Consider the following 15022-nt stretch of genomic DNA (forward strand, 5'->3'; position numbering starts at 1 on the left):
AAACTTGTTTACTTTCTCAACAATTGACGAACACAGGAATTCTTAAAAAGTCAGGACATTCAAAGACAGTCCAACTAAGAGTCATACAACTTAGCTACAACAACTAACAGGCGCAATAAAAAAATAACAGAAAACTGGAGACAGCTTGCAGCTCAACGAGTCATCTGAAGAATCTAAGGCCCACAGCTGGAATCTGATGAAGCCTGTTCGAACTTACAAAACAAAATCAGAAGATCAGGCGGTAGCAACTTGGGACTCAATCCTTGAGACCATAAGCTTGAATGATGATCTATCTAAGCCACATAGGGATCGTATAACAAGAAAATGGTGTGCCTGTAGGACTATCCAGTATGACACAAAGGGAATTACTTTTCTAGAAGAAGCAGTGGCTCAGAGATAGACTCTCACAGCTTGAACCACACCCAGAAAAAGGAAGTACATTTTCTTTTGAGGAACTGGAGCTGTGCAGAAGGATAGGAGAACAATGCCCTGGTTGAGGTGAATGGTAGAAATGACTTTAAATATAAGAGAATTCCTGGGCCTCAACACCACTTTGTCCCTGTGTAAATACCAGAAAAGGCTCCTTGCAGGATAAGTCAGTCCAGACACAGACCTGGAAGAGACGATGGCTACAAGAAACACCACTTTGTGTATAAGAATAGATAGAGGAATGTTTGTAATGGGTCCACATGGTGATCTTTGAAGTGCATTGAGATGTAGAATCAGATCCCACAGAGTCACAAGGGAATGAACAGGCAACAGACCATGTATAAAAGTCTAAGTTGAAGAATGAAAGTCCGAGAATTTCTCAAACAAGATAGAATGGGGAAAAAAACTGGCAGAAAGTGCTGAGAGCCAACTAATGGTCTAAATCCAGCTGATGGAAGGAGAATTTTCATCCCACAAAGAAACTTTGAGGGTGGAAGTCATAAGACTCACACAAATTGAAGTACCTCACAGAAAGTGGCCTTCGTAGACGTTAGCATCATAGGAAATACAATTTCAGAGATGTCCCAGAATAAAAAAAAAACAAAGGTCATGCCTTAAAGCCAGTCACCGTTATGTAGCATGCCAAAATGATCCTTAATGGAGAAGATCCCAATGATCCGAAAGAGCAAGAGACTTACCGGGTTGGCATACCACATTGGCATTGAGGATCACTGGAATACTCTTTATCTCTATCCAGCAGAGCAGCTGACAAAGAAGTTTCAGTAAAGGAAAGGCAAAGATCAGGCTGTACTGATCCCACTGAGACACCAGAGCATCCACTGTTTCAACTAGAGGATCCATGCATCTTGAGACAAAACTCTCTAGTTTGTTTTTTAAACCTGGAGGACAAAAGGTCCACATTTTGTGTTCCTCCCCTGTGAGAGAGTGGAAAGTCTGAAGTTTTTCCTGTGGAAGAAACACTTACCTGAGCTATGTCCAGGACTAGCCTATTAATACAATCAGTTGGCTCCAGCAATGATTTCTGAAGGTTCAGGGAATCTTCAGAAATGTTCCCTCAACAAGAGACCATCTAAGTATACCTTAATGTATACCTTAATGGGAATGCCACCAGAGTTAGGGCAGGGCTAATACTACTGCAAACACTTTGTTGAAAACCTGAGGTGCCGAAGAGAGCCTGAACAACAGGGCCATGAACTGTAGGATACATAAATGTGCTAAAAAGATGGAGACATGCAGGCAGGGCCGCTGATAGGGGGGACCACCAGCCCTCTTGTAGGGGGCACAAGCACACAGGGGGGCCTACACAGAGAGGGGGATTAGTGATGGACAACAAATACAGAAAACTTCCTCCAGCACCTGATCTGTCCCTCTCCCTGCTATCAGCTTTTATCTGTTGAGAAAGAGACAGTTGTCCCTCACTAATCCCCTCCCTGTGTGGGCCCCCCTCCCAGCACTTATCTCTGCTCAGGAGTTTATTTGTAAATTGTAACTTTGTTTCTCTCTCTCTGTCTCTCTGATCACTGAGCTCCAACTGCCCAGCCTGTATATTTTTCTCATCTCCTCTTCTTTTTTTATTTAACATCGTTTTTTTTTTTTTTAATTTCGCAGGAATTATGCAAGTTGTGTTATATTTGTGTCTGATAATAGTAATTTGGTGTAATTTTAGCTAAATATATCTTTAATATTTTCTTGGGGGGGCACTGCCAGGTAGTCTGTACGGGGCCCCGCGATTTCTAACAGCAGCCCTGCATGCAGGTACTCATTCCCTGAAGTCCACAGGATTCAGAAAGTCTCCATGGTGAAGGGAGGTGATGAGAGAGTTTACATGTGGAAATTCTGGATTTAAATGAAGACATTCAATTTCTCAGGTCCAAGATGGGTCGAATGCCTCCTTTGTTTATGGGAATGGTAAACAAGTTGTAGGAAAAACCCTAAAACCATTCCACCACAGAAACTGGGTCAATGACACCTTGATCTAATATATATTTACCAATAGAACTTGATGGAGATCTGCTACTCTTTAAAGCGGAGTTCCACCCTAGTTTTACATTTTTTTACAAAAATACCCCCGGGACAGTCAGGGCTAGCACATTCCACAATAGCTAGCCTCTGATCTGTCCCGGGTTGCACTTACCTTTCAGGAGAAATACTTACCTTGAAATTGTCTTCTCCAGCGCTGCCATCTCAGGTGTGGGCAGCTTGAAGCCAGCGCGATCCTCTTCCGCGTCCTCTTCGGTCCTCTTCCTCCTTCTTCGGTCCCACGATGCACTGCACCGGCCCCGACGTCACTTCCGGGTCGCGCGCGTCATCCCTCCACAGCTTCTGGGCATGCCCAGAAGCTGTTTAGAAGGGAATGACGCGCGCGCCCCGGAACTGACGTCGGGGCCGGTGCAGGCGCAATGATTCCTGGGAGCGATGACGTTCAGCTCCCAGGAATCATTGCAAAAGCCAGGAAGTGACGAATCGCCGTGGCCGCCGAGGGGAGGAAGAAGGAAGTAAGGTGAGTATATTTTCTCTAAAAGGTAAGTGAAAAAAAAAAAAATTGCGATTATCCATTTGTTTTTCAGGTGACCGGGAGCGAGAAGATGGAGGTAAGTATAAATTTCGGGTGGAACTCCGCTTTAAGGTGGCAGGGGAGTGTGGAGGTGAGAAAACAAGGAAGGGGCAGGGTGCAAAACTCAAGTTTTTAGCCTTGGCATACTACCTCTTGCACCCAAGCATTGAAGATGCAAGTTATCCAAGCACCCCCACACGCACATACTGTGGGGAGGGGGCACCTTAATAACTAGAAATGTATTCCCTAAAATTTTGACTTTGAGTGCTGGACCCTGTAGGTGGACTAGGAACCTGGTTGGAATATTAGCTCTATTCCTTAGGTATCTCGTGCAGAAGAAATTGGGTGGCTTCCTAGATAAATAGTATCGAGAATCAATAAAAAGAGACGTCTGAAAGATCATGTAGAACAAACGCTTCTCCTTAAACAAGGTGCCCACATAGGAGTACTGACAGAGGAGATGTACAATAGCAGCATCTACAAGTTTTTAACAGACCAGCACAGCTTAAAAAATTACTGGCATATGTCCACACAAACTCTATGGATCATCTAGTTACAAACACAAACAGGAGCTGTCTATATATATATATATATATAGATATAGATATATATACACACACACACACACACACACAGTATCCCACAAAAGTGAGTACACCCCTCACATTTTTGTAAATATTTTATTATATCTTTTCATGTGACAACACTGAAGAATTTACGCTTTGCTACAATGTAAAGTAGTGAGTGTGTCAGCTTATATAACAGTTTACATTTGCTGTCCCCTCAAAATAACTCAACACACAGCCAATAATGTCTAAACCACTGGCAACAAAATTGAGTACACCCCCAAGTGACAATGTCCAAATTGGGCCCAATTAGCCATTTTCCCTCCCTGGTGTCACCTGACCTGTTAGTGTTACAGGTTCTCAGGTGGGAATGGGGAGTAGGTGTGTTAAATTTGGTGTTATTGCTCTCACTCTCTCATACTGGTCACTGGAAGTTCAATATCGCACCTCATGGCAAAGAACTCTCTTAGGATCTAAAAAATGAATTGTTGCTCTACATAAAATGGCCTAGGCTATAAGAATTGCCAAGACCCTGAAACTGAGCTGCAGCACGATGGCCAAGACCATACAGTTTAACAGGACAGGTTCAACTCAGAACAGGCCTCGCAATGGTCGACCAAAGAAGTTGCGCGCACATGCTCAGCGTCCTATCCAGAGGCTGTCTTTGGGAAATAGACGTATGAGTGCGGCCAGCATTGCTGCAGAGGTTGAAGGGGTGGGGGATCAGCCTGTCTGTGCTCAGACCATATTTCGCATATTGCATCAATTGGTCTGCATGGCTGTCGTCCCAGAAGGAAGCCTCTTCTAAAGATGATGCACAAGAAAGCCCGCAAACAGTTTGCTGAAGACAAGCAGACTAAGGACATGGATTACTGGAACCATGTCCTGTGGTCTGAGGAGACCAGGATAAATGTATTTGGTTCAGATGTTGTCAATCGTGTGAGACGGCAACCAGGTGAGGAGTACAAAGACAAGTGTGTCTTTTCTATAGTCAAGCATGGTGGTGAAAGTGTCATGGTCGTGTGCTGCATGAGTGCTGCCAGCACTGGGGATCTACAGTTCATTGAGAGAACCATGAATGCCAACATGTACTGTGACATACTGAAGACGAGCATGGTCCCCTCCATTCAGAGACTAGGCCACAGGGCAGTATTCCAACATGATAGTGACCCCAAACACACCTCCAAGATGACCACTGCTTTGCTAAAGAAGTTGAGGGTAAAGGTGATGGACTGGCTAAACATGTCTCCAGACCTAAACCCTATTGAGCATCAGTGGGACATCCTCAAACAGAAAGTGGAAGAGCGCAAGGTCTCTAACATCCACCAGCACTGTGATGTCATCATGGAGGAGTGGAAGAGGACTCCAGTGGCAAGCTCTGGTGAACTCCATGCCCAAGAGGGTTAAGGCAAAATATTGACACTTTGGGCCCAATTTGCCCATTTTCACTTAGGGTGTACTCACTTTTGTTGCCAGCGGTTTAGACATGAATGGCTGTGTGTTGAATTATCTTGAGGAGACAGCAAACTTATACTGTTATACAAGCTGTACACTTACTACTTTACATTGTAGCAAAGTGTAATTTCTTCAGTGTTGTCACATGAAAATGAAAAGATATATTAATATATTTACAAAAATGTGAGGGGTGTACTCACTTTTGTGAGATACTGTATGTATGTATATATATATATATATATATATATATATATATATATATTTTTTTTTTTCTTTAAGTTCAGCCCCCCTCTCACTGCCTGCAACCTCTTGGGACACATCACAGGTCCCAGGAGGCTGTGGGACCACTCACTGGGCACAGTGTGTCTCACGCATGTGCAGTGGGAGATGAGTCATAGTTATTGGTATAGCTATGTAAAATATTAAAGATAAGTGTCTGTACTTTAAAATCCAGAAATACACTGTCTCATCCTCAGGGCACATTCTCAGATGCTCTCTATTTTTTGGCACTGTGCTAAAAATGTAGAGGCTGGTCTGCTGATAGCCAAAAGATTCACTGCGGACGAATGTATGTTTCTTGCTAAAGAACAATATTTTTTATCAAGTTGTTATAGGCAAAGTTCCACTTTTATGAAGCAGCAGGTGCCGACACCCAGGGCTGCTGTTATAGAAATCACGGAGCTCCGTACAGGCTACCTGGCAGTCCCCCCCCCCCCCCCGGATATATCAATACAATATTTTTACAAAAAATACACTAAATTCATTATTATCGAACGCAAACATAACAGAAAACATGCGTGAATTAGCCCTTTTTTATTGCTTTTTTTTTTTTTACATTAAAAAAAATTATAATTTTTTAAAAATGTTAAAGTTTTTTGACAATTTTAGTTTACATTTTTTTTAAAATCATTCATTACCAATGTTTAATTAATATATATATATATATATATATATATATATATATATATATATATATATTTTTTTTTTTTTTACATTTTTTTCTACAAGACAGGGAAGCCTGCTGCCCTGCGGCACAGTGAAAGAAGTGCACACGGGGGGGATCAGGTGCAGGCAGAACAGGGAGGGGAATCGGTGTCAGAGACGTAATTACAGGAATGATGCCCTGTGTCTGTGTCTCTCCCTGCAGCAGCTGAAAGTTGGCAGGAAGGGGAGAAACTGGCTTTCAGCTGCTGCAGAGAGCGGTATAAGGTTTCCTTCTTTAATTGCTACTCTGCCCGACTGCACTGATTCCCTGTGCTGTTGGGGCCCCCCATGTTCCCCGGGGCCCCCCATGTTCCCCGGGCCCCCTACAGGAGGACTGGTGGTTCCCCTCTATCAGAGGCCCTGCTGACACCCACTGATGTTTTAGAAACCTGTGATGTTTTTTCCGGCCATATTTATTTACTGGCTGGAGTTTCCTAGCCATGTAAACAAAGCGGCTAGGATTGATTTAAAAAAAAAAAAAGTGTGGTGTTTCCCAGTGGGCTGATCAAGAAAAACAAACAAACATATTCCCCCATCCACACAAGCAAGGAATCTTACCCACTGTGTTTTTGTATTCTGACAGCGGGGCTCCTTCGCTGTCAGAATACACTGATAAGTGCTGCAGCCCATTGGCAGCCCATTGGCTGCAGTGCTGATCGAATTAAAATCTTTCAACATTCGTGTTCGACAGGAGTCAATGTTTAGATTGACTTCTGTTGAATGGGAATGGCCATAAATTGTTCTAAATTTGGCTGGCCCCTGCTTAACCGGCTGAATTTCAATCCATCTATGGCTAGCTTTAGATACACACCATACTCATCTCTGTTCTACATTTGTCTGTGTCTCCTATATATTCCTGGAGTTAAATTTTAACAAACAAAAACACCAGTTACATGGAAAATGTTCTGAACCACATTATTCCTTTCTTTCATTCAAAGCAAAATTTTGCACATCAGCTATAATCATTTATAAATGTTCTGTACAGTTCAGAGAAAGTAACATAGCCAATTTCGTACTTTTGGACCCATAGTTCCAAGCTTGCTCTTAACAGCACAAAAATGCTGATAACATTATACTTGAATTCAGTCCAAATGTGAGGGGTATCGGAGGACATGCATAGATTTTCTGATTCTAGCCCTTCCCCTATTGTAGATAACCACTGCAAAATACTTTCTAAATCCTCTGTTTTTTCGATAATTGTTGACCCTAGCACACACATACACAAAGTGCAGTCAGAAGAAAAAAGAAATTACTAAGGCAGCAGGCAAATGATGATGATAGGTCCAGCTGAAGTCAATGTCAAAAATATCACCATAGTATTAGTAGGGCCTGAGTGACAGAGCCCTGCATGGTGCGTATTATCTTTCCATCCATCCCTGGGGCCTAGCCAGCATCTCTACTGTAGACAAGTCCTGACTGAATGATCTCCAGCCAGAGGGTGCCCACATAGTTTCAGTGCATAGTTTTAGGGCAGGACTGGTGGCTGGTGATGTGACCAACAGAGCATCACCTCTCCCAGGAAAGTAACTACAGACATGAATGCTTTTGCTTTAGTTGAGTCTTCCTCACACTGAACACCAATTTAATGGGGACATTTTTTTCCCATTGACTACTGATGTAATTGAGCACTGCTCCACTGACTACCAATATAGGAGGATATTTACACTGACCTACAATATCACAAAAAATATAGAGAAAGTATGGGTTTTAGGGCCCAGTTGAAACAGGAAAACCAAGAGACCATTTTATAAAAAATTGAACATTTTATTTAGATCATATAAAAATATAATGTGTAATACATGAGGGATTACTGAACATATATTGGGGGATTTGTTTCTTGGTGTTCAGTAATCCCTCATGTATTACACATTATATTTTTATATGATCTAAATAAAATGTTACATTTTTTATAAAATGGTCTCTTGATTTTCCTGTTTCAATTGGGCCCTAAAACCCATACTTTCTCTATATTTTTGTGATATATATACCCTTTTTTGGGCTTGGGCAAATTTCACGGTTATTTTCTAGACTGACCTACAATGTAATGGGGTATTTACACTGACGATTATTGTAAAAGAGTCATTTGTGTTGACCACCATTGAGAAATTAGGTGTTATCAGGAATCTTGCCTTGTCCACCAGTGTACATGAGGTGTTGTTAGAGGGACTGTCCACTGTCCATCCGTGTAAAAGAGATGAAAATAGAAGGGTGCGTAGACCATCACAGAACACCAATTAATGGTGATAAAAATAGTTGACAATATAGGCTGCAGATGATTGTTAACTGTTGAAAGGGTTGTCAAAATGTCAAGTGTTTCAAAGATTTCACTGGAAGAGGATGTCATAATTTGTTATACCCGTGATTTGTATTTCTGTCCTTGGCTCTGATGCTCTGTAGGCTGGCAGCAGCAACACTGAAGCAGTATAGCCACCTATTACTCAGGTGCTCACTAATGACAGAGTTAGAAAAAAAAAAACATCATACATTGTGTAGAGGCGTTAATGAATGGTGTGATGCATCACATTGTTTACTTCATATTTATTTTTTTACTTTATTGAAGTGCCACAAAATGATTGATTTGCGCAAAAGTTATTGTGTCTACTAACTACGGGAAAGATTTATGTCATTTTTATTGTTTTTTTTTTCCTAGTAATGACAGCAATCTGCGATTTTTAGCGGGACTATGTCGGTTCGTGCAGGAGGGCCAGCCTGCCGCAGTATATCTGTGGCGGGCAGTCCGAAAGAGGTTAAAGGAAAAGATGTCCTGTTTTATACCAAACTCAGGTTTACTAGAATTACCATTGAAGTTAAATGCTTACAGCATAGAGTACTGCTTAAGTAAATTCTGTTCATGTTTTGCTCTTCATAGTGTAATATCAAATTGTTTGAAAACCTTGCCTTCTTTATAAAGATCTTGCTTGGTTCACAAAATCACACTGTTCAGAGTCAGTAGCAGTGTGGGCGTGTTTGGTGGTGTCAGCGTGAGAGGGGAAAAACTCAGTTGGGGCCTCAAGAGTTTACTAAAACCCTTTTAACCACGTGGCCCTCAAAGGAGTACTGCTACGCAAGAAAACAAGGTATACATGACAGACATAAAATTACATTAAAATAAAAATGTATGTAAAGTACTGTAATTTTATGTCTGTCATGTATAATTATACCTTGTTTTCTTGATATAGTAGTTTGATCAGTAGCGGTTAATACGTCCCTTGAAGAAGCCCAATGGGTGAAACATGTTGGGAGTTGATACTGTGACACCGCTATGGAACTAACAATAACAAGACACATGTAAGACTGCATATGTTTTTATGCGGATATGTTTTTAACATTTTTGTTCAACACATGACACAGTTTTAATTAAATCTATGCTAGTCTGTATGTAGCACCTTCAAAGTCTGAATATCCTTTTCTCCAAATTTTCTATATTATGGGATGTGGTCCTGTGATGGCTACTCACCTACATTAACCAGTTGCCGACCATGCGCTGCACATTTACTGCGGCAAGATGGCTTGGCTGCACGAACCGACGTGCTGATTCGGTTCAGAACCGATCAGTCATCAGGTCAAGGGCAATGATTTTTGGCCTGGACCTGATGATCGGTTCTGACCAATTGCAGAATGTCCTGTGCCTGTGTAATGTAAACACAAGCACAGGAAATGATGCAATCTCCTCTCCTGGAGTCCTTTTCGGTTCCAGCATGAGAGGAGAGAGCATCAACTGTGAGTACACAAGCACTACACTGACACTAGTACACATAGGCACATATTTAACCCCCTGATCACCCCCTGTCACCGTGTACATGATATACAGTATACAGATTACTGATCACTGTATTAGTGTCACTTGTGACTTCATTTAGTGTGAGAGACAGTTAGTGGTAGTTAGTTTCTGTCCCAGATAGGTTTAGGGTATCTGCCATCCACCCCCCAATAAAGATTTAACCCCCTGATCACCCCCAGTTAACCCCTTCATTGCCCTGTCACAGTGTCACCTTTAGTCTCCATTCACACTAGCGCGACTTGTCAGGCGACTTGTCAGCCTGACAAGTCGCGGTCCATCGCGGTCCATGTAGTGCTACAGGACCCATTCTAATAGGAGAGACACAAGTCACTCCGATTTAGAAAAAGGGTCCTGTACTACTTCGGGGCGACCTGGAGGCGACTTGCATAGACTTCCATTATATGAAGTCTGTGCAAGTCGCGGCGAAGTCGCGGTGCACGCGACTTCACAGGTCGCCCCCGAAGTCGTGCTGCTTCAGTGTGAATGTGGTCTTATAGTGCACCTTTTATAGGAACCTTACAATATGTGCCCAACAAGGACCAGCAACGTACTGGTGAGTTGCTGGACTTTGAGTGGTCATACCAAGATGATGCCTGCAGATTTAGGTTAACTTGGTATCGTTTTTTACAGCCAGCAGTTGGCTTTCATGTAAAAGCAATCCTAGCAGATAATTAGCTGCTAGACTGATTTGACAAGCAATGGGATGGGACTCCCCCTCCCCCCTTCCCTCCGCCTTCCGTGGTTTTCTCGGGCTCTCCTGTCCCACCGGGTAACCCGAGACTGCAGCCAGGGGTTCCGTCAGCTGACCATAGAGCTGATTGGAGCTGATTGGAGACCAGAATGGCTCAAATCATCTCTATGGCCTAAGATACCAGAAGCTACGAGCATTTCATGACTTTGGTTTCACCAGTTATAAACAGCGCCATAGGGAAATTGGGAAAGCATCTTATCACACCAATCTTGATGTGGTCAGATGCTTTAAGGGCAGAGGAGAGATCTAGAGTCTAATAGACCCAAATTTAAAAAAAAAAGAGTACCTATCACTACTTATTGCTATCATAGGGAATAAATAAATTCTGTGATAACAATAAAAATGATAGAAAAAAAAAATATGAAAGGGAAGGTATCAAAATAATATAAAAAAGCAAAATAAATAATAATAAAATAATAAATAAATAAATTCAAGCACCCCTCTCCCCCCATGTTTGCGCACAAAGGCAAACGCAAGCATCGGTCTGGTGTTATATGTAAACAGCAATTGCAGCATGCATGTGAGGTATCACCGCAACTGTCAGATCGCGGGCATTAATTCTTGCAGTAGTTTGTTGCCGCTGCATGGGCATGCACAATTTTAAAGCATGTCATGTTTGGTATGTATGTATGTACTCGGCATAAGATAATCTTTTCTATTTTACCAAACAATTGGGCAATATATAGTGTATTTTTGCATTCAATTAAAAAAAGTGTTTTTTTTTTCGCAAAAAATTGCGTTTGAAAATCTCTACGCAAAAAACGTGTGACAGAAAAAATTGCAACACCCACCATTTTGTTCTGTATGGCCTCTGCTTTAAAAAAAATATATAATGTTTGGGGATTCAAAGTAATTTTCTAGTAAAAAAAAATATTTTTTATGTAAACAAAAAGTGTCAGAAAAGGCTTGGTTTTCAAGTGGTTAGAAGAGTGGGTGATGTGTGGCATAAGCTTCTAATAGTGGACATAAAATGCCAGGACAGTTCCAACATCCCCAAATGACTTTTTCTTACAAAGTAGACACCCCAAGCTATTTGCTGTGAGGCATGCTGAGTCCATGGAATATTTTATATTTTTCCACAAGTTTTGGGAAAATGACAATTTTTTTTTTTTTTTTTTTTACACAAAGTTGTCACTAAATGATAAATTGCTCACACATGCCATGGCTATTTGTGGAATGACACCCCAAAATATATTCTTCTGCTTCTCCTGAGTACAGGAATACCACATGTGTGAGACTTTTTGGGAGCTTAGCTGTGTACGGGACCCCGAAAACCAGTCACCACCTTCAGGCTTTCTAAGGGGGTGAATTGCTTATTTTACTTCCTCACTACGTATCACAGTTTCGGAGGCCCTGAAATGACAATATAGCACAACCCCCCCCCCCCCCCCAATGACCCCATTTTGCAAAGTAGATACTCCAAGCAATTTGCTGAGAGGCATGTGGAGTATTTTATATTTTGCCACAAGTTTCGGGAAAATGACAAAATATATATATTGTTTTTTTTTTTATACAAAGTTGTCCTTTAAATCAGTGGTCCTCAACCCTGGCCTACAGGGCCCACTAACAGGCCAGGTTTGCAAGATAACTGAAATACATCCCAGGTGATATCATTTGCTGCTCAGTGATTGCAGTACTCTAGTCTGCATCTCACCAAGGTAATACTTAAAATCTGGCCTGTTAGTGGGCCCTGAGGACCGGAGTTGAGGACCACTGCTTTAAATGATATATTGCTCACACATGCCATGGCTTTATGTGAAATGACACCCCAAAATACATTCTGCTGCTTCTCCTGAGTATGGGCATACCACATGTGAGACTTTTTGGCAGTCTAGCCGCGTACAGGACCCCAAAAACCAATCACCTCCTTCAGGCTTTCTAAGGGCGTAAATTGTTGATTTCACTCCTCACTACCTATCACAGTTCACTCCTCACTACCTATCACAGAGGTGAAGAAATGCCAAGATAGCACAACCCCCCCCCCCCCCAAATGACCCCTTTTTGGAAAGTAGACACCCCAATGAATTTGCGAAGAGGCATGGTGAGTATTTTGCAACTCTCATTTGTTTTGGAAAATGAAGAAAGAAAAGGAAAATGTATTTTCTATTTTTTTTTTAAATTTCAAAACTTTGTGACAAAAAGTGAGATCTGCAAACTACTCCACATGCCTCTCAGCAAATAGCGTAGGGTGTCTACTTTCCGAAAAGGAGTCATTGGGGGGGGGGGGGGGTTGTGCTATCTTGGCATTTCAGGGCCTCAGAAACTGTGATAGGAAGTGAGGAGTGAAATCAACAATTTACGCTCTTAGAAAGCCTGAAGGCAGTGATTCGTTTTCGGGGTCCTGTACGCGGCTAGACTGCCAAAAAGTCTCACACATGGGGTATCCCCATACTCAGGAGAAGCAGCAGAATGTATTTTGGCATGTCATTTCACATATATACCTATGGCATTTGTGAGCAATATATCATTTAAGTGACGACTTTGTGTAAAAAAATAAAATTTAACATTTCAGGAAAGGAGTCATTTGGGGGGGGGGGGGGGGGGGGTTGTGCTATCTTGGCATTTCATGGGGTCATTTGGGGTGTAATTACACAAGGCATGTGTGAGCAAAATAACATTTCAATGACAACTTTGTGTAAAAAAATATTTTTTTTTGTATTTTTGTAATTTTTCAAACACCTGTGACAAAAAAATTAAATATTCAATAGGCTCAATATGCCTCTCAGGAAATTCCTTGGGGTATCTACTTTCAAAAAGGGGTAATTTGGGGGGGGTTTTACTGTCCTGCCATTTAAGCACTTCAAAAAATGAGATAGGCAGCCAGAAAGTAAAAGCTGCGTTAATAGTATATACACCATAGTTTGTAGACAGTATAACTTTTTTGCTAACCAATAAATATACACTTACCATATTTAGATTTTTTTTTTGAAGACATGTAGCTAAATGCATTTTGGCCTAAATGTATGATAAAAATTCAGCTTATTGGATATTTTTTAAAAGAAAAAGTAGAAATGTGATTTTTTTTCTCAAACTTTTCTGTATTTTTTCGTTTATATCGCAAAAAAATAAAAACTGCAGAGGTGATCAAATACCACCAAAAGAAAGCTCTATTTGTGGGAAAAACAAGGACATACATTATGTTTGGGTAGAGCATTGCATGACTGCACAATTACCAGTTAAAGTCACGCAGTGCCAAATTTCAAAAATTACTTGGTCATTAAGGGGGCAATACCTTCTGGTCCGGAAGTGGTTCATAATCTAGATACTTAATTTAAGTTCATGCACTGTACTCCACAGTGCACTGTGACGTGCTGCAGTGAAATGAAGACATGCTGTATTTTTTTTTTTTGAGTGCACAGCACCTCAATGCAACATTATGGTGTTACAGAGCACATCAAAAATTAATTATTTCTATATGCACTTGCATTCACCCTGTATTGCTCTATGTAGATCAACAAAAATGTATAGAACAACCACTGACTAACCTTTTTTTCTTTTTTTGCAGCTTGCTGAGAAATATGGCTCAGTGTACAGCCTACAGATTGGACCTCAGAAGATGGTTGTTCTGTGTGGCTATGAGACAGTAAAAGATGCACTGGTCAACCATGCTGAGCAGTTTTCTGCAAGACCACCTGTGCCAGTTTTTATGGACGTCACCAAGGGACATGGTATTTATACATTTTTAATGTGTTCTATTTTATGACAATATTACCAGAAAAATATAGAAATATACACTGGTCAAGGTTATGGATTAAAAAGATCCCCAGTTTTCAGAAATGGAGATCCTGAGCAGTGATAATGTCAGGGAAGAATTTCCGAGAAGACCTGGAAAATATGCCAATGTCCAGTATGACAGCGCTAATACCCAAATGTGCATTAGCAAATGGCACAAATTGGCGCACGCAAAAAGCAATTGCCAGTGTCCACTGGCCTATATAAGGAGAGCAGTTCCTCTCATAAATTGCTAGATTATTGTCAGCCTTGTATCCTGTGTTCCTGTGCCTTGTGCTTCTTCTTGATTACACGTTACCGACCCGGCTTACCCCTGACCTATTTTGGCTTCTCTCCTGGCTCTGAATCCGGCTTGCTCCATGGACCTGTTTCTGCCTTGTTCCTGATTGACCTTCTGTGTTTAACCCCAGCTTGATCTCGACCACGCTTCTGCTTCTGACTTTCTCCGGCCTGGCTTCTGACCTTGCTTCTTGCTTACCCATCTGTCAAGGTCCGCCAGCACCTTCAGAGAATCATCTGCTGTGACTTCTTCTCTGCTCTTTGGTGTCCTTACATCTGGAACCATCAGGCACCTTCACCTTCAGGCAACCCGTGCATCTTTGGGCATAGCACCCTCTGTCACTACCTTCAGGGGTACTCTGCACTCCGCAAGGGAAGCCCTCTCGTCACTTCAGCCTTCAGTCAGGTACATGACAGATAAGACATCCTAGGTGGGCAATTATAATTTTGCCCTATATAAAGGTTACCAA

At 41.6% G+C, this 15022-nt stretch overlaps 1 protein-coding gene across 1 annotated transcript in view; it reads left to right on the forward strand.

Moving 5' to 3' along the window:
- The window catches only part of LOC309549022 (cytochrome P450 2K1-like), a 58917-nt gene that overhangs the window by 13275 nt on the left and 30620 nt on the right, over positions 1-15022 (forward strand). The window contains exon 3 of the mRNA XM_082248964.1: positions 14047-14209. Within this exon, the coding sequence (XP_082105090.1) occupies positions 14047-14209 (163 nt within the window). The remainder of the gene's footprint in view (positions 1-14046; positions 14210-15022) is intronic.

The sequence above is a fragment of the Pelophylax lessonae genome (assembly GCF_965119305.1).
Source record: "Pelophylax lessonae genome assembly, chromosome: 3".
NCBI classification, from domain to species: domain Eukaryota; kingdom Metazoa; phylum Chordata; class Amphibia; order Anura; family Ranidae; genus Pelophylax; species Pelophylax lessonae.